This window comes from Acomys russatus, chromosome 6, assembly GCF_903995435.1.
Source record: "Acomys russatus chromosome 6, mAcoRus1.1, whole genome shotgun sequence".
Classification (NCBI taxonomy): Eukaryota; Metazoa; Chordata; class Mammalia; order Rodentia; family Muridae; genus Acomys; species Acomys russatus.
In genome coordinates this window covers 19,896,034-19,921,681 of record NC_067142.1, presented here as the reverse complement: position 1 = coordinate 19,921,681, position 25,648 = coordinate 19,896,034, and the positions used below count along the sequence as shown (strand labels likewise).

At 47.5% G+C, this 25,648-nt stretch overlaps 1 protein-coding gene across 1 annotated transcript in view; it reads right to left on the bottom strand.

The window, feature by feature from the left end:
• Positions 1-25,648, bottom strand: part of C6H2orf76 (chromosome 6 C2orf76 homolog) — a 61,340-nt gene that overhangs the window by 604 nt on the left and 35,088 nt on the right. Inside the window, exons 3-5 of the mRNA XM_051147269.1 lie at positions 21,720-21,770; positions 18,654-18,691; positions 11,734-11,815 (exon numbers count right to left, since the gene is read on the bottom strand). Of these exons, the coding sequence (XP_051003226.1) occupies positions 11,734-11,815; positions 18,654-18,691; positions 21,720-21,770 (171 nt within the window). The remainder of the gene's footprint in view (positions 1-11,733; positions 11,816-18,653; positions 18,692-21,719; positions 21,771-25,648) is intronic.

The following is a 25,648-nucleotide window of genomic DNA, read 5'->3' as shown; positions in this document are numbered from 1 at the left end:
AAGATTCTCAAGAAATACTAACATTCCTTATTTCTACTCCTGGAAAATAAAAAGCCCCGATCTCTCTCAAACAGGCTAGCCAATTCCAGAAAGGAAGGGTCTCCCTCCGCCTCCCGAAATTAGCCTGTAGGTATAATAATTTAATACTTAGAGGATCAGTAGAATATTTTACAGATCACTTTACATTCTCCCTCATGACCCATCAAAATATGTGTCTGAAGAAGTTAATTTTTGGCCCTGCTCATGACTAATTCATGAGGCTTCGGCAATATGCAAAGTGAAAGGCACAAATTGGCTTCTGTACAATACCTTCAAATGCCTCTAATTATTCACAGGGGAAATGGCTCAGCTAAAGGACCCACAGAGGTGCAGGGCGGCCACAGTGCTTTCAACCTAGCAGGTCAAGGACTCCGTCTTCTAAAACAATAAGTCAGCAGCATTATTAATTCAGATCTGATGGCGAGCCTTCCCATTATTAAACATGTGGTTCTTCAAGGGTGTTGGCGCCCACAAGTTCCACATACTTTTTTTTTTTTTTTAAATTAAACCCAGAGTTAATACAGTCTGCTCAGCTTTCACAGAAGGCAAAAGGGCCCTTCCAAAGCTCAACAAGAAAACAGACATGATTATTCGTAATGAATACTGAATACTCAATTAACATAGGCGCTCCAAAGAGACAAGTAAAACTCTTCAACCCAAATAAATAGGATGAAGAGTGCGGAGGATTACCGCTGCTCTGTGGCAGGCAACTCTAATCTCATCATTAGATTTTATCACAAAAGAATGAAATTCAAGAGATTAGTGTGACATTTCATTAGGAATGTTTGTGTTGTTTGCAAGAATATCATATGTAGTATCTCTCTACCATAAGCTGCTCTAGAGAAAACAAATATTGAGAGAAGAAAAAACCATATGGCCATATCCATAGATCCTCGGTCCAGACCTACTGCGTCCTCGGGATTAAGTTTAGTCCAAGTGGTGGATAATTTGATTGGGAACCCTCATCACATTGAGCCTGGGTGGGGGACACCTCAGAGAGAAACTGAGACTCAAAGGGGCTGGGAACGGAGACTCCCTAGGCAAACAGTGACCTGGTGTGGTGCAGCTTTGCAGCTTGGCAAGTAGTCACATCTCAAAGAAAGGCCAAGAGGCTCTACACCGACCATTGGCTGCTTGAAAAAAGGGGGCTACAGGGGCTGTGGAGACGGCTCAGTGGGTATGAGCACTTGCTCTGTAAGCATAAGGACATGAGTTCGAATCCCATGCATCCACATAAAAGCTGAGCATGGGTGTGTGAGCTGGTTACCCCATCACTGGGGAGTGGAGACAGGAGGGTCCTGAGAGTAGATTCACCAGCCAGCCTAGCTGGAACAGTCAAACAAAGAGTCACGGAGCTCTGGTTCAGCGAGAGACCCTGTCTCAAGGTAAAAAAGCCAGAGAGTAGTAGAGGAAGACACCAGATGTCCTGCTAGTCCAAGGTAAGGTATTTGGAGCACCCGTCCGTTGTAAAATGAAACAAAGCTCTTTTCTGCAGGAAAGTGTACTCAGAGGTAGAGCTACGCCACCGATTCCTCCCTCTCGCCCTTCTCTTCTTTTGGACAGGGTCTCTAGCCCAGGGTGGCTCTGAACTCCTTATGTAGCCAAAGATGACCATGGACTTCTGATCCTGCTGCCTCTACCTCCCCAGCTCCTGGAAAGCATGTCTGCACCATCAGCCCAGTTTATGCTGTATGGGGGCTGGATCTCAGGGTTCTGTGTGTTCTGTGTATACTCTCTGTCCGCCAGGCTATGTCTCCAGCCCTCCAGCTCTGTGTCTAGTACAGAAAGCAAAGGCACATGCTCTTAATAATCACAGGGCAGGGCTCTGTCTTCATGTGCCATTCCATAGAGAACGTGCGGTCTTTGTCCTCCTGGCGCTTGGCTCACATGACTGAGTGGTCCTCACCCCTTGCACTGCCTGCCTTTGACACTCACGTGCAGCCCCTCAGAATAACTGGACAGAAAGCAAACACTGACCAGGAACTTTGGTGGTGAGGCCTTAGTAACTCGGAATTTATGGCTTTTGTTTGCCTCTGTTTGTTCTGAAGCAGGGTCTCACTATGTGGACCAGGCTGCGCTCAGCCCACAGAGATTGTTATGCAAGCATATAGTGTGCTGGTTTTCTGTTTGTTTAGCTTGGGTGTCGGAGGAAAGGTTGTGCTGTACAATGAAGGCTGATGGTCTGGAGCTCATGTCTACCACCCCTGACCCCCGTTTCCCCAGCACCAAGACTGGAGGTGTGCACGACCACAGCTAGCTGAAACTCAGTGTTTATAAAGTGTGGATAGATACCAAGGCTCAGAATAAAATCACTAAAGTGCGGATTATATTCTCAGCTCACTGCCTCCCAGTCTCTCTGGAAAACTAGGCCAACAAATGGGTTCATTTTAATGCTTTATTATTATTATTATTATTATTATTATTATTATTATTATTATTATTATTATTATTACTATTTAAAGTTCAACCATAACAAATCAGAAAGCACACACTACAAACTATTCTGACTATTAAAAGATAAAACATAATGGACTGTGGCTCAGTAGTTAAGAGTATTTTCTCTGAAGAAAGAGGACCTAAATTTGTTTGTGTGGTCACACATGCCTACAGGCCCAGCTCTGTGAGAGGTGGAGGCAGGAGGCTCCCTGGAACTTGGTGGCCACCACCCTAGCTGCAGGTCTCAAAGACGTTAGGTGGAACTCCATAACAGAACATCCTAACACCCTCCTCTGGCCTCTGTGAACATCCACCCCCTCCAGACATGTACACTACACACATACACACATACAGAGTAAAGCATGAGACAAATTTAACCTCCATGTCGTGACATACACCTGAAATCCCAGCACTCGGGAGGCAGGAGCAGGCGAATCATTGTGAGTTCGAGGCTAGCCTGGTCTACAAAGTGAGTCCAGGATAGTCAAGGCTACACTGAGAAAACCTGTCTCGAAAAACAAAAAAACTGGGTATATGTTGAAAACATTTTAGAAAATGAGTTTATGTACTTAAATTATTTAACAATTTAAATAGAAATTACGATGATTCTCTCTCTCCCTCTCTCCCCTTCCGCCTCCCCACCCCACCCCTTTTCTCTTGTTTGTTTTTCAAGTCAAGGTTTCTTGGCTATCCTGGACTCCCTTTGTAGACCAGGCTGGCCTAGAACTCACAGAGATCCTCCTGCCTCAGCCTCCTCCAGTTCTGGGATTACAGGTCTGCACAACCAGGCCTGGATAGCTGATTTTCTTTTTGAAACAAAGTTTCCTGTAGGCCAGGTTTTTTCCTATGTAGATGAGAATTGACTCTGAACTTCTTACCCTGCCTCCCCCACCTCCTAAATGCTGGGGTGACAGGCACGCACCACACTGGGGAAGAAGCCAAGGGAGCTCCAGCCCTGCCCACAAACATCATCGTTCTCTCCACTAGTCCCCCTTCAACTCTCATTTTCCAAGTTTGATTTCTTTAAGCGCAGCAGAGAAGAGCCCACAGGAAGGGGCAGCCGGCTTTGAAGTAAATGTGCTTTGAGCGCAGTCCAGTCAGGCACAGAGGGTCTCGGTGAGGGAATCTGAAGACCGTGAGATCCCAAACCAGGCAAGTGTCTTCATGTCACTATCAAATGAAATCAAGGAGAGCCCCCCAAATATCAAGAGGCGGTGGAGCATCTTAATACTGGCATGCCAGAGTAACATCTAGACTTACAAATTTTGTAACACTTCGAAGCAGATTTCACACAGGCACACACAAACACACACGAGCACGCATGTGCATGCACATACCTCTTTAATGAGAGACTGATGATTACCTGAATTAAGAGAAAGCAAGACTAATCTATTCTAACTTTGAATAACAATTTAATTAATCCCCTGACCTATGAAAACAAACTTATCAGGTATCAACAAAGGCACACTACAAGCTCTCTATCTATATTCCTGACTTAGGTTGTGACTTGTGCAGTCTGAGGAAAACTGACGTGTGTGTGCTGGCTTTGTGACACAATCAGGACAGACTGTCAAGTGATGATAACAGCATAAAAAAAAAACCAACCAAACAAAACCCAGTTCTCAGAGCAAACTGAGGTCCAAAGACAAAGTTTCACCCCCTTTTCTGTCCCAGGAAAATAACCTAGCCTTCCTTTTGTATGCATGTCAATGTGTGTAGATATGTATGTGTGGATGTGCATATAGCAGCCAGAAGTCAACCTTATATGTTATGTGTCAGACACCACACACCTGGTTTTGTTTCTGAGATTTAGTTCTTTTCATTTTATGTAGATGGGCGTTTGCCTGCATGTCTGTCTGTACATCACATGTGTACAGTACCTGTGGCCACTAGAAACAGGTGTCAGATGCCCTGAAACAGAGTCACAGACGGTTGTGAGCCACCATGTGAGTGTTGGGAACTGAACCTGGGTCCTCTGGCAGAGTAGTGTTCTTAACTCTTGAGCCATCTCTTCAGTCCCCACCTGGTTGTTTTTGAGGCAGGGTCTCTCCTTGTCCCAGAGCCCACCAAGTAGACCAGGCTCGCTGGCCAGCAAGCCCTAGGGACCTCTCTATCTTCTCCTTCCCATTGCTGGGATTGTAAGTGTGCACCATCACACCTAGCTCTTTTATATGGATCTGGGGGGGGGGGGACAGGGAGATCCCAACTTAGATCTATAAACTCTGCAGAGTAGAACTCAGAGGTGCGCTCACTTCTAAATGTTTATCGACAGAGTCTGGAATGCAGGGAGGAGGTCTAGACTACTGGGCTCTCTCTGTCATGCCCGTTTTGAATGCCTGTATTGGGTTGGCTATGTAAATCAGCCAACAGAGAAGTTTTCAAACGACATGTCAAAAACAGCACATAATGATACATCTGAACTTCCATAGATCAGGCACAGGCCTGCATGGAGTTGGAAAGGTAAAAACATCTATGCAGTGGATGCAATCCAGCCATGAAAAGAACAGAATCCTAGCATAAGTAGCTGCATGCATGGGACCGGATGGCATTAGGATAAGGACATACACCAGCCATACATACAACCAGGACATGCATACACCAGCCAGTGGCTCAGTGAGTAAAGTGCTCAGTGCAGTGTGTTGGATCTCTAGCACCTATGCAGAAAGCCAGGCATGGATGTCCATGTCTGCAACCCTAATACTGAGGAGCAGGAGGCAGTGACAGGAGGATCTTTGGAGCTCATGGGCCAGTCAGCCTAGTTGAGTTCCAAGGTCAGTGAGACTTTGTCTCAAGAAATCAGGTGGAAAACAATTGAGAAAGATAATCAATGCTGCTCTCTGACCTTCACATGAATAGGCACACACATGAACTTATACCCCACTGTGGTAGTTTCAATAAAAGCAGCCCCCAGCAGGGCTCTGCTCAAACTATTACACAAACCAAGGACAATACAATAGTAAACATCGAACCCCTACTCTGTTCTACCCAATGGACAGGACATTCTCCACAGTTATGTGGAGAGTGGGGACTGACTCTGACATGAACTCTGGTGCTCCATATTTGACCACCTCCCCTTGGTGGGGAGGCCTGATGGCACTCAAAGAAAGAATAAGCAGGCTGCCAAGATGAGACTTGATAGCCTATGACCATATAGTGAGGGAGGAGGTCCCCCTCGGTCATAGACCTAGGGGAGGGGAATAGGGTGAAAGCGGGAGGGAGGGAGGAATGAGAGGATACAAGTGATGGGAAAACAATTGAGTTGCAATCTGAATAAATCAATAAAATAGAAATTTTAAAAAGTGGCCCCCAGAGGCTCAGAGGGAGTGGCACTGTCAGGAGTTGTGGCCTTGATGGAGTGGGCGTGGCCTTGATGGAGTGGGCGTGGCCTTGATGGAGGAAGTACACCCCAGGGGTTGGGCTCTGAGGTCTCAGAAGCTCAAGCCAGGCCCAGTGGTTCACTCCTCTTCCTGCTCTCTGGAGATCTGGATATAGAATTCTCAGCTATCTCTCCAGTACCATGTCTGCCCACAGGCCGCCATGCATGACAATAGACTAAGCCTCTGAACTGTGAGCCAGGCCCAATTGATGCTTTTCTTTACAAGGGTTACTGTGGTCATGGTGTCTTATCATAGCAATGGAAACCCTAAGACAGCCATGCACACAAACATATATAAATTCTATACACTTTTTTTTGTTTTTGTTTTTTTGAGACAGGGTTTCTCTGTGTAGCCTTGACTGTCCTAGACTCACTTTGTAGACCAGGCTGACCTTGAACTCACAGCAATCCACCTGCCTCTGCCTCCTAAGTGCTGGGATTAAAGGCGTGCACCACCACGCCTGGCTCTATACATATTTTTAAAAACTGTTTTCATGGAATGGCTCATGGCTTGCAGGAGTCAGGGTATGTTGTAATTTGAAATGGCTAAAAGGAAGGCTTAGGCATGTTTCCAACATAAAGAAGTGATAAATGTCTAAGTGACAGACTTCATCGTTGTATATGTATGTGTGTAATGTGTGTATATATGTGTGTGTGTTTGTGTATCAAATTATGATAGCATACTCCACAGAGTGCACAAATATCTTTACTTATGAATACATAAAACATATACAATCCTTATGTGTCAAAACGTGATACTTTAAAATAACAACAACAACAAAATGGCAGGGGTAGAGCTCGGTAGTGCATTGCCCGCCAGGGTGTGCAAGGCCCAGCGTTTAATCCCTAGCACTGCTTGACAGAAAGGAAAACATAAACAAAACCTGAAAAGACAAACAGTGACACTAATCAAGGAGGATGGGCTGAGGACAGCGCAGAGTGTAAAGTGATGCCTTCCAAGCTTGAGGATCTGCCTTTTCAAATTCCATTCCAGAGGCTACAAAAAAAAAAAAAAAAAAAAAGAAAGAAAGAAAGAAAGAAAGAAAGAAAGAAAAAAGACAGGCATAGTGGTCACTGCTTTAATCCCAGTGCTATGGAGGCAGGGACAAGTAGTCTTCCAGGACCCACTGGTACCCAACTTAGTGTCCTTGATGACTATCGGGCTAATGAGACCCTGTCTCAAAAAGACAAGGTGCACAGCTCCTGAAGAATGACAGTGGAAAGCCAGGGATGGTGGCGCATACCTTTAATCCCAGCACTCAGGAGGCAGAGGCAGAGGCAGAGGCAGGTGGATCTCTGTGAGTTCGAGGTTAGCCTGGCCTACAAAGTGAGTTCCGGACAGCCAAGGCTACACAGAGAAACTTTGTCTCGAAAAACCAAAAAAAAAAAAGGGGGGGGGAAGAAGAATGATAGTGGAAGCTGTCCTCTGGCCTCCACACTCACATGCACACATATGCACACTTATATGTGCATGCACGCATGCGTGCACACACACACACACACACACACACGAGTCTGTAGGGGTTCATTATGAATCTGTTTTGGAATTCCAGCCAACAGTACTGAGTCTGTCACTGTTACAATGTTAATGTGAAGCCACATCGTGACACTGTCAGGAAAAGAAAACATGTCTGTCCCAAGATATTGCTCCCCAGGAAAGGATCAGGAAAGGGCCTCGAACCTTAAGGAACTGCAAACCCCACACTGTGAAGCAGTGGGAGCCAGAAACTTCCACAGAGTTTCTGTGCGTCAGATGTGATGGAGAGGTTCTGGGTGGAGGCAGAGGGCAGGAGGCTGATGGCAGAAGTGACACATAAAATGAAAACCAACCCCAGGGGAGTTGTGGGATTATTACAGAACAGAGGTTGGCAAAAGCCCCTCCCTCAGAGAAGCAGAGCTGGTGCGGCCCACTGTCACCGGCTTCAACATCTGTACAGTAAAACACCTGCTCTATGACAGTCACTAAGCCAGGAAGTCCTCCTCAAAGCAGGACAGATTCAAAGGGCACAGATTCAGCAGTAGCACAGAACAAAGTGAAATAAGAAAAACTATCATTGCAAAAACTTAGGTGCACTTTTCTTTCTGAGGTGAATTAGTTCATGAAACTTTAATTATCAAGAACAACCAACCGTTAACTCATTTAAGGTAAATATCGTGGTGAAATTCCCTCTCCCTTCCTGGAAGTAAATAGTATGCTTCTTTTTTATGTGTGCTGTGTAGGTGCATGTGCTATCTGCACACAGTGCACACAGAGGCCTGAGGACAGTGGCAGTGGCCATTCTCCATCTTATTTCCTTGAGAGGGCTGCTCACTTAACCTGGCAGCCAGGAGCCCCCGTGAGCTCTGTCTCTGTCCCCCACAGCTCTGGGGTTATAGGTGAACGTGGGCAGCCATGCCCAGCTTTTCCCATGGGTGCTGGGATCCGCCCTCAGGTCCTCATGCCTGAGCAACCAAACGCTCTTACCCACAGAGTAAATTCCCAACCCTGAAGCAAATCATTTTTATACAAGTCCACAAACCAAAAGGGTGCCACGGTCAGGTGTGTAATATTCCACAGGGTCCCAGGAAGGAGGAAAGGCCGCAGAGGGACCCGGTCTTGCTCCCCCTCCCCGCCCCCACCAGCCTTTCTTTCCCAACTCCTGCACAAAGTCAGAAGGTACGTTCATCACGCTGGTGTTATTCCCATGGCAACTGGCTGTGATAGCAGAGTGACAGCTCCTCAGTGAGATCAAGGAGGGAAAAGGGAGCGAGGGCTGACTTTGAGTTTGTCTCTTAAACCTCTCCGAAGCCTAGCCAGACGCAGGCGGAAAGGAAAATTCCCTAGAAAAATCACACTTGACAACTCCACTCCCACTTGTAATTTCCTGTTGCTCTCGGGGGACCTTACGTCCTCCCCCAACTATAAGCAAGGCTTGCTCCCCAGAGGACAGAACACGGCTCTAGGAAGCCGAGGAAATTGTTTCTAGGAGGGTCCCACATGCTGCCTTGCCAGGTCTAGAGGGCATTTTGGAGATCCCTGGATCACTCCAGGCTCAGAGGTGAGCCCACAAAAAGGATCCAATCTGAATCAAAGTCTGATCAAATCATTTAAACAAGAATGGGTAAAGTGTTTGTTCTGTAAGCATCAAGACCTGAGTCCCATCCTCAAAAATCTACATTTTAAAAACGCTGGATGTAGCAGCACTCTCTCCCGCCATCCAGAGAGCAGACACAGGCAGGTTTCTGGGGCTCATTGGCTAGCTGGCTTAGCCTACTTGGTGAGGTCTAGGTTCAGTGGGAGAACTGGTCTCAAAAATAACATCAAGATTGAGTGAGGCAGACACCTGACATGAACCGCTGGCCTCCACACAACAAATGTCAAGTTGACACAAAACTGGCCAATGCAGTCTGGTTACCACTGTCAGGGTCGCATTTATCACCTTTCCCCCTCTCTAGCATCTCCTCTGAGGTCATGAGCTCACGTTTTTCTGAGATGGTAAGATGGCTCAACCGGTACGGGCACTAGTTGACAAGCCTGAAGTCCTAAGCTCCATTCCCTGGGACCCACATAATTGGGAGGAGAGAACCACTTCCTCAGGCTGTCGTCTCATCTCCATATGCTTTCCTGGTGCACACCACTGCAACACACACACATACACACACACACACAAACGTACACGCACGCACGCACATACACATGCATACACACACGTAAAACATGCATCCTTTTTTTCTTTTTTCAAGACAGAGTCTCACTGTACAGCTCTGGCTGTCCTGGAGCTCGCTATGTAGACCATGATGGTCTTGAACTCATGCAGCCTTCCAAGTTCTGGGATTAAAGGCGTATATCAGTGCACCCAGCAGATAAAAAAGATTTTAAAATTATTTTAGCACTGTAACATTAATCCATCTGGAATTTCTTTTTAAATAAAGACTGAGTTGAAGATTACAAATGTGTTTCCTGGAAACTCACATAGTTTTTGGCTAATTCATTTCTTCCCTATTTTTCCGAGAGATGTCAACTTTATTATCTTTTTCCAGTTTGCACTGGATTTTACACTGCTTTTCACTGAGCTACTTGTCCATTCCCACACAATGCTGGTCTATCACGCTCACGTCAGCTTAGGCTTTTAAAGCAAGCCAGGCTTCCTCCAGGCTCTAGAAGTCTCAATTAGAGAAGAGCCACCTGCCACAGAAGCAGCATGGGTACACCACGTGTCAAGTTAAAAAGTCACTGACACTGAGGAACCACGCAGTACCTATCTGATGGAAGGCTTTTTCCAAGTAGCAGAGACACTAGTTATTACTTATTTATTTATAGGCAGGCTCTCATCAGGTAGTCTAGATTGGTCTGTGCTCATAATGCAGCTCAGGTTGACCTGAACCTTGTCCTCCAGCCTCGGCCTCCCCTGGGCCAGGATAAAGGCACGCATCACCATGCCCAGAAAGGAAGCCATTAAATAGTCCCAAATTTAATTTTACTTCTAGGGAACTTGCTCCTGGATGAAGTTACAGAAAATAATACAAGCACTAGAGAATACAATTCCTGTGCGCGATTCATAGAGACAGAAAAATTGTTTTTAATTTCAAACAGCAAGAAATCTACTGTATCCATAATATGAGCAGACAGTAACTGTAGCAAGTTTATAGACTTAACAAAGAGATGCAACTTATGACTTTATAATCTGCCATTTATTTATTAGAGAGAGAGAGAGCGTAAGTACCCATGCAGATGCAAGAGTCTGTGTGTACAGAAGCCGGAAGAGGATGTCGGTTGTCCTGTTTGCCACCTTATTCCCTTGAGACAGTGGCTCACTGAACCTGCAGCGAGGCTGGCAGCCAGCAAGCCCTAGAGAGCCTCCTGTCTCCTCCTCCCGCACTGTGGTGGTTACAGGTGCATACACGGCCACACCAGCTGTTTTACAGGGCTGCTGGGAATCAAGGCCAGGCCTCATGCTTGCATAGCACGGCCACCTACCCACGGAGCCATCTTCCAGCCCCTTAACCTATTATTTTAAATCCTAGTGCAGTGGAAAGATGTGAATTCCTTGTCAGTAAAAGTCAGTCGCAAAGCCTTACGGCTCCCCAGAACAGCCTTCTCTGTCTGTGTCTCTCACCTCCTGTACGTGGGGACTTATGGAGGCAGTGTGCACTGTGACACCACCTTCCTCCCTGACCATAGAGGTGTGTCACAGGTAGTGTGTGCCTTCTGCTCAGGACTCCTTCACTGTCTGTGTCTCTCACCTCCTGTACGCAGGGACTTATGGAGGCAGTGTGCACTGTGACACCACCTTGCTCCCTGACCATAGAGGTGTGTCACAGGCAGCGTGTGCCTTCTGCTCAGGACTCCTACTAATATTCACACACACCCTCTTTAGTGAAGGCAGAAGTGGAATAACAGTGACATCTAATGGCCAGGAGACACAACATTTCTTTCAAATAGCACTGAATGTACACTCTGGGTTGAAAGGCTAGATCAGGTAATTTTCCACTGCGCACACCAGCCTTAGTTTACATTTCAGAGCTTGGCTAGCCCTCGGAGTCTTGAGTGACTTATCAGAAGTTACGCTGCGAGCTGTACAAACAAGATCTCATTTCATTACCCACATTAGTTCCACTAGGTCCATTTCTCTCCAATAGTGCTGATAACAGTCGGCGCTTATTGTGCTAATAGCCCGTCGATCATTTGAAATGACCCTCACCAGAGTTCCCAGAAAACCTGAGAACTATTTGCATTCTGCACATATGCAGAGCAAATGCCAGTGCCCTCAGTCAAATGCTCGGAACACACAGCATTTTCAGCACAGGGGCATTTACTTTGCCGAGAATTTTCCAGAGTCCAGGAGGCCTGGCACACAGGCCGGGAAGCCCAGTGCCCCTCCGTCCACCCGGGCCCTTCTCACCTATTCCTGAGTCCTTCAGCGTTCTGTCTTCTTTCAGCAGGAGTGTATCGTCGTCCTCCAAGCCCAACACAAGCTCATTTGTCTAAAAAGAAAGGGTCCCACTGGATCAGAACACTCGGGCAAACATCCTGAAGACCCCCGAGTGTGGCTTGGAGGGGCTAGGGAAACAGTTCATTCAGTTAAACCAGGGTTACAATGCAGGGTCCCCCAGGGCCCAGCTCTGTGCACTCAACCCTGCCAGCTTCTCCAAGCCTTGTGACCTTGCAGGTAGAGAAAGGGAAACCGGTGCAGCAGGAGGATGTGCGATGCTCCATCTTTGCACTGACTAAGCCCTCTGTGTCTGCTGTCACCAGGTCACATAGTCACCACAAGGCACATGGCTCACCAGAGGTGGAACTGAAGACACACTCTTGACAATGGGACAACTGAGAGCAACAGCCTGGCTTTAAGTGGTCCAGAGAGCACACAGTTAAAAAGCGTGCCCAAGCCGACAAGGGTTTCAGCCCATGTCTCATGAACTGTCGAATCTCCATGGTTTGGAGTGGTGGTGGAGGCTTGTTCAAATCTAGGTGGACCAGGGGAAACCATCTGGAGTTGCTGTCTTCCCCTGAACAGCACCTGGAAGTGACCGGATTGGGCACACCATGTCACCTGCCAGTCAGAACTCAGAAGGTTAGTAGTCTATTCTGGTTCCATGTATGCATGTGCATGTGAGTGTGTGAGTATGTGTGGAATAGAGGCCAAGGGTCAATGTTACGTGTCTTCCTCGATCCCTGCTCCACCTTATTTTTTGTGACGGGGTCTTTCACTGAACCTGGAACTCACTGATGGGCTGGACTAGCTGACCACGAGTCCGGGGGATCTGCTTGCCTCTGCTCCCCAGCACCGATTACAGTGACTGCCACCACACCTGCCTCCTTATGTGAGTTTTAGGGCCTGAACCGTGGTCCTCATACTAGCAAGGCAAACCCTTTATTAACTAAACCATTCCCAATCCCAGTGTACCCCCTAGTTCTAGAATATATCTGAGGCAGACTCAACAGAAATGTCCGATGCCCAAACAGAAGCCCCACATGCCAGAGGCCATGTTCCATGGTTCATGGATTTCACTCACTACAGACAGAGTGCCTGAACTCCAGCACACACTCTCTGAGATAAAATGAACGTTTTATTAAAAGTGCTTTTAGAACACAGAGTCTAAATACAAGTCTCCAAACACATGAACAGTGAAAACTGGAAAGCCTCCTATTCCCTATGTCCAGCTACACTGTCCTCCACAGAGCCTGTGCCTGCCCACGTGTTCCTCCTGACACCATTGCTGCATGTGTCACACATGTGGAGATGTGCCTGTGAACTCTGCTGTGCACACAGAAGTGTATGGTTGGTATGTGCTGTCTTATGCACTCTTATTTTTTTTCTCTCTCTCTTAAAAAATATGGCTTATAAGGCGGGAGAGAAGGCTCACCAAGTAAGAAAATTTTCTGTGCAAGCATGAGGCCTTGAGTTCAAATCCCCAGTCTTCTCAAAAAGCTGAAGGTACCTGTGACTTCAATGCTGTATGGAGTGGAGACAGGAGTCACTCAGGCTCACTCCCTGCCAGCCTGATTCTAGGCTCAGTGAGAGACCCCACCTCAAGGGAGTATGGCACGGTGTGACAGAGCAGGACAGCAACATCCTCCTCTGGCTCTGCACATACACACACAGGGGAGGGAGGTGCTGAGTGCCAGCATTCATGGCTCAGCTTCTTGGTTATGAATGTCACGCTCTCCCCCTCAGGATGGACTATGCCCTAGAACTGTGTTTTAAGTCTATAAAATATAAATAAGTTGTTTTTGTCAGGTATTTCTGTCACAGCAGAGAGAAAAGTAACTAATAAAAATGTAAAACAAAACCATACCTTGACTTCCCTACTGTTTAGAAATCAGAATGAAAACATTCTTCAGATGAAGCCCATGGTCAAACTGTGCTAGAACATTCTGGACCCATGAAAGAAATATAAAAGGCCACATTGTAGCCTCAGACATGTCTGAGCCCAATATTTTGAGACACTGTCAAATTTTCACATGCACTAAGTGTCACCAAGTCCCTAACCTGAAACCGACTGACACCTCTGCCACGTGTTCTTGTCATCTGTGACACATTTATCTAAAACCTCGAGTTTACACTGTACCAAGGACTTGGAATAAGAAGGGTCCGTGAGATGACTGAAGGCAAAGTCACCTGAAACTAAGCCTGACGACCCGAGTTTGATCCTGGAACCCACATAGCGGAAGGCGAGAATCCTAAAAACTGCTCTCTGACCTCCACATATGCACCATGGCATGCACGCACCCACATATACATGCAATACATGCATGAAAATGCAATGAGGATTTTAAACATTATGAAATTCTTATGACCCAGCCATCACATTAGGTGCTAGAGTTATAAAGAGGCATGAATAAGGTATGGTCCCTCGGGGCTGGGATGTAGTCTAGTCGGTGAAGTGTGCACCACACAAGTGTGAGGACCTGAGTTCAACAACTGGGCATGGTGGTGCATGCCTGCAATCCCAGTGCCGGCAGTGTGCAGAAAGAATGATCTCGGACATCAGCCAGCCAGGGTAGACGAATCCCAAGGCCAGGGTCAGTGAGAGATCCTGCCTAGGAGATAAGGTGGAAGCCAGGCTTGGTGGTGCACACCTTTAACCCCAGCACTCTCAAGGCAGAGGCAGGCGGACCTCTGTGAGTTTGAGGGCAGGCTGGTCTACATTGTGAGTTCCAGGCCAGCCAGGTCTCCATAGTGGGACCCCGTCTCAAAAAACAACAACACACGTACATGCATGTACACACCTGTCTCTCTCCACACATGTACAGATTCACATGTACACACAGACACATACGTACTCACACAAAAGGGTGGCTCTTATCCTTGAGCAGCTCACATAAAAGTGAGCTGACAGTGTGAGTGAGGAGTCTGTGCGAGGCCTCTGAAGCTCGAGAGAAAAGCTGTGCCCCATCCCATCTGCGAAGCACACTGTTGGTGGCACTGCTGCCCTGCCCTGCCCTGCTCAGTGCACTTTCAGTTTCAAGTTCCCAAAGCCCCTGGGCAGACTGGGAAGCCAGGACAGGCAAAAACCCATACAGAGTGAAAGGGTTAAAGAGAAACAGCCTGTTTCAAGAAAAAGGGTTAATCTTGAGCAAACTGAGCTGCCAGCAGAGCAGCCTTGGGTTATGAGGTCACCACCATTAGCTTTTCCAGTAGCCAGCAAAAGCCTTGGATATCTAAAGGCTTAGTGCTTCAGTTGTGGTAAATTTGGTCATTTGAAAAGAAATTGTGACCAAACCACTAAAAGCCTCACAGCTCAAAATGGCCTGTATGTTAATGCTGAGAAATACGGTATGTGCCACTGGAGCCTCAAACAAGCCATTTCTAGCAGTACTGGCTTGTTGGCAAGAATGTCTAAGCTTCTCAGGGTTTGTGGTGAAAGAGGTCATTTGACTAGTGAATGCAGGTGCAAGAGGGACATACATATGAGGTAACGTCTTGCCGTTAGGAAACAGCTTTGGAGTCCTAGCTCGAGGCTCAGCAGCAAAACGTATGAGTCCTTCCAGACAAGAGCAGGTAACTAAGAGTGACCAGGTCATAGAAGAAACTATTGATCCAAGGAGTGTTTGGTTCATTGATAATCCTTTCAAGAAAGCAACAAGTCTCATTCATATTAGAGAAAAAAAATCATTTTTTAAACAAAAAGAGGAGAGTGTATAGTGGAAAGTTCTGGTGTCTTTAAAAACTCAGTTATGTTATGTAAACATGTTTTTGCTTTAATCTCAAGTGTGGGATATGGGAATGCCTTAGTTTGTCCACGGCTGATAATTGCCTCTTGCAGCTCAGACAGGGGCGTGGTCCTTGGCAGCTGGAGTTAGTGGAATTCTGAGGACTCTAGGGGAGTATAAATAGCAGAGCCCAGAGAGAGAGGGGGCTTCAAGGAGAAAGATGGAGCAAAGAAGGCTGCTGACTCTTCCTGCTGCAGGTGCCAAACTGCTAGATATCCTGACAACCCAGCAACCCCAACCATCCGGAACTAAGTCTAAAGAGATCCACGCCTCCTTTCCCTTCTAAACTTTCTCTCCTACCTAGGATTGGAGGTTTGAAGGGAGGTAGAAGCTTAAGGAACATCAAATAAAGTAGAGTTTAAAAACAGCACCTACTCATCAGGAACCTCACTCCTCAGCTCCCCTACCCATCACACACCTCACCCATCTAAAACCCTACCTAGCAGCCAACCCCCCACACACATACCCATCAGCTACCCCCCCACACACATACCCATCAGCTACCCCCCCACACACATACCCATCAGCTACCCCCCCACATATACCCATCAGCTACCCCCAACACACATATACCCATCAGCTACACCCCCCACATACCCATCAGCTACCCCCACACACGCACATACCCATCAGCTACCCCCACACACACATACCCATCAGCTACCCCCCAACACACACATACCCATCAGCTACCCCCCTCACACAGATACCCATCAGCTACCCCCCTCACACACATACCCATCAGCTACCCCCCCCAACACACACATACCCATCAGCTACCACCCTCACACACATACCCATCAGCTACCCCCCAACACACACATACCCATCAGCTACCCCCCACACACACATACCCATCAGCTACCCCCCTCACACACATACCCATCAGCTACCCCCCTCACACACATACCCATCAGCTACCCCCCTCACACACATACCCATCAGCTACCCCCCCACACACATACCCATCAGCTACCCCCCTCACACACATACCCATCAGCTACCCCCCCACACACATATCCATCAGCTACCCCCCAACACACACATACCCATCAGCTACCCCCCTCACACACATACCCATCAGCTACCCCCCCCACACATACCCATCAGCTACCCCCCCACACATACCCATCAGCTACCCCCCACACACACATACCCATCAGCTACCCCCCTCACACACATACCCATCAGCTACCCCCCTCACACACATACCCATCAGCTACCCCCCTCACACACATACCCATCAGCTACCCCCCCACACACATATCCATCAGCTACCCCCCTCACACACATACCATCAGCTACCCCCCCACACACATATCCATCAGCTACCCCCCAACACACATATCCATCAGCTACCCCCCAACACACATACCCATCACTACCCACCCCCCCCACACATACCCATCAGCTACCCCCCTCACACACATACCCATCAGCTACCCCCCCACCACATATCCATCACTACAGCTACCCCCCAACACACACATACCCATCAGCTACCCCCCTCACACACATACCCATCAGCTACCCCCCTCACACACATACCCATCAGCTACCCCTCCCCACACATATCCATCAGCTACCCCCCTCACACACATACCCATCAGCTACCCCCCTCACACATATACCCATCAGCTACCCCTCCCCACACACATACCCATCAGCTACCCCCACACACACATACCCATCAGCTACCCCCCCATCACACCCCCCCACACACACACATACCCATCAGCTACCCCACACACACACATACCCATCAGCTACCCCCCCACACACACATACCCATCAGCTACCCCCCCCACACACATACCCATCAGCTACCCCCCCCCCACACACATACCCATCAGCTACCCCCCACACACATACCCATCAGCTACCCCCCCCCACACACACATACCCATCAGCTACCCCCCCCACACACACATACCCATCAGCTACCCCCCCACACACATACCCATCAGCTACCCCCCACACACATACTCATCAGCTACCCCCCTCACACACATACCCATCAGCTACCCCCCCACACACACATACCCATCAGCTACCCCCCCCTCACACACATACCCATCAGCTACCCCCCCACACACATATCCATCAGCTACACCCCCCACACCCACCTACCCCCCCACATACCCATCAGCTACCCCCCCACACACATACCCATCAGCTACCCCCCCCCCACACCTACCATCAGCTACCCCCCCACACACACATACCCATCAGCTACCCCCACACACACATACCCATCAGCTACCCCCACACACATACTCATCAGCTACCCCCCCACACACATACCCATCAGCTCCCCCCCACACACACATACCCATCAGCTACCCCCCCCTCACACACATACCCATCAGCTACCCCCCCACACACATATCCATCAGCTACACCCCCCACATACCCATCAGCTACCCCTCCCCACACACATACCCATCAGCTACCCCCACACACACATACCCATCAGCTACCCCCCACACACATACTCATCAGCTACCCCCCCCACACACATACCATCAGCTACCCCCCCCACCACACATCCATCCTACCCACACACACATACCCATCAGCTACCCCCCCACACACACATACCCATCAGCTACCCCCACACACACATACTCATCAGCTACCCCCCCCACACACATACCCATCAGCTACCCCCCCCACACACACATACCCATCAGCTACCCCCACACACACATACCCATCAGCTACCCCCCACCACCACTACCCAGCACCCCCCCACACACACATACCCATCAGCTACCCCCACACACACATACCCATCAGCTACCCCCCCACACACATATACCCATCAGCTACCCCCCCCACACACACATACCCATCAGCTACCCCCCACCACACACATATCCATCAGCTACCCCCCACACACATACTCATCAGCTACCCCCTCACACACATACCCATCAGCTACCCTCCCCACACACATACCCATCAGCTACCCCCACACACACATACCCATCAGCTACCCCCCACACACACACATACCCATCAGCTACCCCCCCACACACATACCCATCAGCTACCCCCCCCACACACACATACCCATCAGCTACCCCCCACACACACACATACCTTTGCTTTGTGAGCTTGGTGAAGAATCTTGAGTGTATCTGAAAGAAAAAGAAAACAAGCTCTTTCTTCACACTGATCTATCCAAAACCTGTTGTAATTATTAGATGAAGTATCCTATTTAAAAATCTGCTCTGCTGTGAAAGATAATACATTTTAGCAAATTATTCAACGTGTAGGAGACCAGAGGTGGAGCTCAGTGGTGGAGTGCTCGCCTGGAATATGAAGGTCCTGGCAGGAGGAAGAAGGGGAGAGGAGAGAAAGGAACAGAGAGGGAGAGAGGAAGAGGGAGCCAGAGAGACACACAAAGATGCTTTTAATGTATAAGTGTCCAACCTTTTGACATTGGGCGCGATGAAACTGTCATAAGGTCATATGAACAAAGTTCATAATCAGGGGCCATTAAATTACAAAAAACAAATCACAAAACCCGCCATAATGTTTTACGTAAGTGCCACTTTTGTATTGGGCCTCATGAGGCCTGTGGGTCAGACATGGCTACGTGCGTTCAGAGTTTAGGCCCTTGGCATGTAACAGTGGAATACCAGACGTCTGAAGCACAAACACTTAACAGCATCTTATCTTCCAGGGCCACTAAAAGTTAAGAGTGAACAATTAAAAAGAATAAAAAGAATACAATCCACATATAAACCTTAAACTAAGACACAAGTGAACAGCTAGATGGCAGTAAACATCTTTAATCTCTGCATTCAGGAAGCAGAGGCAGGCAGAGCTCTGCAAGTTCCAGGCCAGCCTGGTCAACAGAGCAAATTTTGGCCAGGTCTGCATGGTGAGACTCTGTCTTTAAGGTAAAAAATGCACAAATGAAAAAAAAAGTGTTTTATAAAGATCACTAAGCTGCTGATAAGTGGTGGCACACGCCTTTAATCCCAGCACTTGGGAGGCAGAGGCAGGTGGATTGCTGTGAGTTTGAGGCCAGGCTGGTCTACAAAGCAAGTCCAGGACAGCCAAGGCTACACAGAGAAACCTTGTCTTGAAAAAGCAAAAATAAATAAATAAAATAAAAATACATACATACATACATATATATATATACATACATATGTCACTAAGCCTTTAGGGCAGTTACAAGGCCTCCAGGTCAAATGATCCGGCCAAAAAAGTGCCATTAGGCTTACGGCCGTGTGAGCAAGTCAGTCCCCAAAAAAACCCCACCAACATCTGCTACTTCTGTGTGTAAATGCATGTACACATGTGAACAGGTACATGTATGCATGTGCACACACATGGAGGCCAGAGGTTGACGTCTTCCCCTATTGCTCTCCACACAGTGGTTAGAAACAGTCTTTCATTGGACCTGGAATTCACATACTCTGCTTAGCTGACTTGCCAGTGAGTCCCCAAGACGAGGCATAGCATCTGCAGACAGTACAGAAGCCAGGATTACTGCGTGCCCAACTGCATGGTGGCTGGGCCCCTGGGACGAATGGTTGAATCAACAGAGGTAGATGCTAATTAAATGGGAGGAGGGCCTCAGAAGTCACCAGCACTGGTGGCTGTAACAGCACAGAACCAATGGCCGCACAAGGGATAAGTACCAGGTGACCCAGGCAGACATACCAAGCCTTTCCTAAGCGAGACAAAGCCACCAACTGCTACACAGCCAGACCCAGCCAAAGAGCCTCTCCGTGCCTGTCAGCATCCACTGCTTCTGCAATTCCTTCTTACTTTTCTGTCAGTTCACCTGAATATGCAAAGATGCTATGATGCAACAGAGCTAACGAGACAGAGTAACCTAGATGGCGTGTTTTCTACCCCAGTGAGTCTCTGATGGTTACACTGTCTTAATTTATCCTGTTGTATGTACGTATGGGTACACAGAGTGTATGTGTGACTGTCCTTCCTCGGGGGCCATCCACCCTGCTACTTACTTACTTCGTGAGAGAGGGCGTCTCCCTGGCCTCGGGCCTCACTGATTACACTAGGCTGGTCTGGCCAGTAAGCACCCCAGCACACCTGTCTCTACCTGTTCAGCTCCAGGATTATTAACATGTGCCTTTGCGGCCAGCATGTTTCACCTGACTTTGGGGGACTGAGTGAACTCAGGTCCCCACAGTTATTCCACAAGCACCAAATGAGCCATCACCATCTCCCCAGCTCTGCTTTCATTATTTTCATTATTAATATTATTCAATATTGAATATTAATATTATTCAATATTGAATATTAATATTATTCAATATTGTCAATATTTTATCTTTAGAAAGAGCTGACGGTGCATGCATTTGCCTACACACACACACACACACACACACACACACACACACACACACACTACAATATGCAAAAATGGGAAACCATATGTAATTTGCAGGTGGATTCAAGCTTTAAGACGCCGAGATTCTATTCAAGGCATTCTCGTTCAAAAGCTGTGAAAGCCACAATTGAGAAGTTCCATATTTACCTCAATCACGCTTTTTATTCCTTTCTCTGCCTCAAAATTGAGCATGTAAATGCTTCAGGTCTCAGAAATCAAAGTACTTTCCGCCCATTGCCTCTGCACTTGCCTGAGCCTCTGCGACCTCACAATTAGACTCTGCGTATTAAAATGCAGGCACACGGAGATTGTGATTTGAAAGACTGTAGGTCATTGGCTGCCCTATCAGATGAGAACGGAATGAAAAGGCACTCTGGAAAGTGACTTAAGGTTATAAAAAATTTTACACTTCCAAATGTCTGCACTAATTAGCAGGAATATTTATTGGGTGCGTTGTAACTTTCAAGCAGGGTTTCAAATCCAAGTTTGCTGACTGCCACTCCACTGGGGATGAAGAACTAGACGGGCTTATAACAAACAATGACACAGAGCCTCTGGCTTTAGTGCTGTGTTTTTACTTTTTATTGCATTTCATTTATGTAGCAGTGCTGCGATCAAACTGGAGTCTTGCCCATGGCACACACATGGTCCCCCCTAAGCTACAGCCCCTGCCCCTCCTCCATAGTGATTTTAATTTATAGTAAATTAATATTTGAACATCACATTTAAATTCACGTCAACAAAAATAAGGCAAAAGTATATATGTTTTAAAAAATAAAAAAGTTGGTTACCATATTTGTAATTTCTGAGTGGTGGTGGCAGGCTGGTCCTCAAAGGGATATCTACAAGAGAAAATGACAATTTTTCATTACAAAATATTGAAATAGGGTGCAGAGTCTTTCAGTTCTGCTCTCAAAGACCTGAAGGACAGATTCTTTTTACTTTTCCTTTCCTAAAACAGGGTCTCATGTAGCCCAGGATGTCTATGAACTCTCAATGTGTAGCCCAGGCTGTCCATGAACTCCATGTGTGGCTAATAATGACCTTGAACTTGTGATGCTCTGGCCTTTGCCCTGAGTGCTGGGATTATAGGTGTGTTACCATGCCTGGTTTACATGGTACTAGAGTGGAAGTCAGGCACACTCCCAACTGAGCTACATCCCCAACTACAGATTAAGCTAATTTGAGAAATTAGACAAAATGAGGCTAAGGCAGCATTGAAACCCAAGGGCCATCTGCTATGCCAAACCTATGCCTGAGCTGCGGAGTGGTAGCCACTGACCTGACAAGTCAGTGAGACTATTGAAAGGATGCTTCCTAGGGGTGGGGAGAGCTTCAGCCAGAAAAGTACCCACTGCATGACCAGATTCGGATGCCCAGGACCCACAGAAAATGCCAGTGAATAGTGGTATGCTTCTGTGATCCCAGCACTGGGGGAGGGATAGATCCAGGAAGACCCCTGCAGCCAAGCAGCCATCCAAGCCCAATAAGTGAGGTTCAGGTTCAGTGAGAAACCTTTCTCAAAAAATGAGGGCGGAGAATGATCAAGGAAAGACATTGGACACTCTTCACCTCAGGCCTCCACACAAGTGTGTGTTGACTTAAATGTACATCTGAACACGCATGTGCGTACACCCATACCAACAAGTGTGGTGAGAATTTTGGTTTCTTTAAAATCCAGTTATGTTGGGAATATGTTTTTGTTTTAATCCCAGGTGTGGGGTACGGGGTTGCTTCAGATTGACTGCAGCAGCTGACTATGATTTGCCTCGAGCTCTAGAAGGGGCATGATTTTGCCAGCTGAAGGTGGTTTATGTTTGAAATTCTGAGGACTTGTTAAATACAGTCTACTCTGCATAAGAAAACACTCCTCAACTGTAAAAGAAAAGGAAGAGGCATTCTGTAGGGTAAGATTTTCCAGATCTACATGTCAAGGGCAAAGGATAGAGGGGGAACATCACTGTAGGAGACCTAAGCAATAGAGGGTAAAGTGAGAGTGTTTATTTTGGGGCAAACAAGATGGTTCATGAATAAAGGTGCTTGCTGCACAAATCTAGTGACATCAGTTCAATTCCTAGAACCAGCATGAGAACAGAAAGAGAAAAAACTCCACAAAGTTGCCCTTAGATCTCCACGTGCACATCTTGGGACACAGACACACACACACACACACACACACACACACACACACACACACACGTTAATAAAAAGTACATGTGTTGGTATTTGCTTGTACTTCCATGGGGTGCTCTGCTCAGATGGGGACAAGAGAGGAGAAATCTCCATTGTATTCCAATAGCGGGAATGCATTAGGTACAACAGGGAACTAAAGAGAGCTGTAGATGTAGCTCAGTGGTAGAGCACCTGATGACACACATGAGGCCCTAGGTTCAATATTCCGCTCTGGGAAAAACAAAAGAAAGCCAAACAAAGAAACAAACAGAACCTCATACATCTGAATTAGAAATGTGTTTAAAGTGCATTTGTCTTTTGGAGGGCCGAGAGGACACAAATTAGATGTATTCATTATAGTGCGTACCACCAGCTATCCCTAGGAGGAGGACAGTGAGCAGTTACCAAGGCCCCACTCATGACAGTGCACGTCCAGTGGTAAATCACGCAGTAAGGTCCTGGTCACGGCCAGGGCTGTGGCCTTCAGTGTTGCTCTCACCACCAGCTGCATATGAGATTTGCTAAGCCTGGCACAAATGGGTCAGGCCCACAGCTGACTGGTGAGTATGTACATGTGTACACTCTGTGTGTGTAAGACGTGGGGACATGTGTGGTATATGCATGTATACATGTCCCTATGCATACAGGTGCACAAGGCACGTGTGCCGCCATGTGTGTAGGGGCCAGAAGTTGATGTCAAGTATCTTCCTCAACAGCCACCTTAGTGTTAGAGACAGGGTCTCCCAGTGAACTGAACTTGGAGCATGCTGATTCAGCTAGACTGGCTGGCCGGTGAGCCTCAGGAATCTATCTCTGCCTTCCCTGCACTGGCACGTGGCACTGTGCCCAGATTTTTTTATAGGTACTGGGGATCCACATTCAGGTCCTCACACTCATAGGGCAAGCACTCTACAGACTGGGCCACCTTTCTCGGGCTCTGGTGATTTTTACACACAGACAATGTAGTCTCCACCCAGATCCCAGCAGCATGCTTCACAGAACTAGACCCAACACCTACACTCCTACAGAGGCACAAAAGCCCCAGAACAACCAAAGCTTTGTTGGGTGAAAAGAAAAACACTGGAGGCATCACACTGCCTGTGTTCAAAACATACTCAAAGACAGAAACACAAAAAACACACTACAAAGCTACAGAAATACAAAAAACATAGTACAAATCTACGGTAATACAAAAACACACTCAAAGCTATAGAAACACAAAACACACACACACTACAAAACCACGGTAATACAAACAAGGGAGCAGGATGAGTCAGCTGGAGGAAGCTCGCCTAGCATGGATGAGGCCCTGGGTATCCAACTGAGCACTGCATAGACTGGGCATGGTGACACAAGTCTATAATCCTAGTTCCTGGGAAGTTGAGGCAGGGGGATTAGACATTTAAGGTCATCTTTGACTACAAAGAAAGGTTTGAGTCCAACCCGGGCTACGTGAGATCCTGTAAATCAATTCTATTTTTCTCAAGATTTATTTTTATTATTACTAAGTACGTGTGGGGGGAGGGAGACTACAGAGGCCTGGGAGCCAGATCCCCTGGAGCTTGACATGGGTACTGGGAACCAATCTTCCTGCCAGCCAGGGGAGGAGGAGTCAGAAGAGAAAGAGATTGAGCCTATGCAGAGGTCCAGGAGAGCTGAGCCGAGAGAAAGCCATAAAGCCCAAGTATCCTGGGGGTTTATGCTGGGAGAAAGCCAGACTAGTTTAGAGGATTAAAAATTGAGTAATAACTGCTCAGTATTATGCTGTAAAGCTTATTAAACAAAGAATATACTAGAGTCTCGATTATTTTGGTGGGAGCGGGGTAAGAGTGAAACAGAGAAACACAATTAAAAAAAAAATAACTCTAACAACTTGGTCCCTAGTTGGTGGCACTGTTTGAGGAGGCTACAGAACCTTTAGGAAGGGAGCGTGGACCCTGACAGCAAGCACCAGCCCGCTGAGCCATCTCGCTGGCCTAACCTGGTTTCCTGAGTCGGTTCCTTCATTAGTCTGGAACTCATTAAGTCAGCTAGGCTGGCAGCCAGTGAGCCCAGAGTCCTGCTCTGCCTCCCCACCACTGAGATTACAACTGTGCGTCACCATGCACAGCCTACCTCAGTGCCAGGGATTGAACTCAGATCCTCACGCTTGCACAGCCAGCCCCGTAGCAAGCGAACCTCCGTCACTACTTAATTTCTTTGTCCCCATACTTAACTTCCGCTCCACACTTCCTCATTTCCTCGTTCTTCCTTGTGTCACTTTTAAAATGGGAAAACTACCAGATCTAGCTCTAAAAGGAGGCTAAAAGGAAGAAATGAGACGATCCGGCTAAGACTTTTGTTCAGTTTTGGTGTTCACTGGTGTCTTGCCTGCATGTATGTCTGGCCCCACTAGATTCTCAGGGTTCTCTAGGACCTCGAGCCAGATGACAGGCTTGCACACAGAGCCCACAACTCAAAGGACTCCATACCCTAAAGCTCACTTTTTTTGACACCAAGTCTCCTGTGACACAGCATGCCTCAAACTCCCTAAGTAGCTGAATTCATG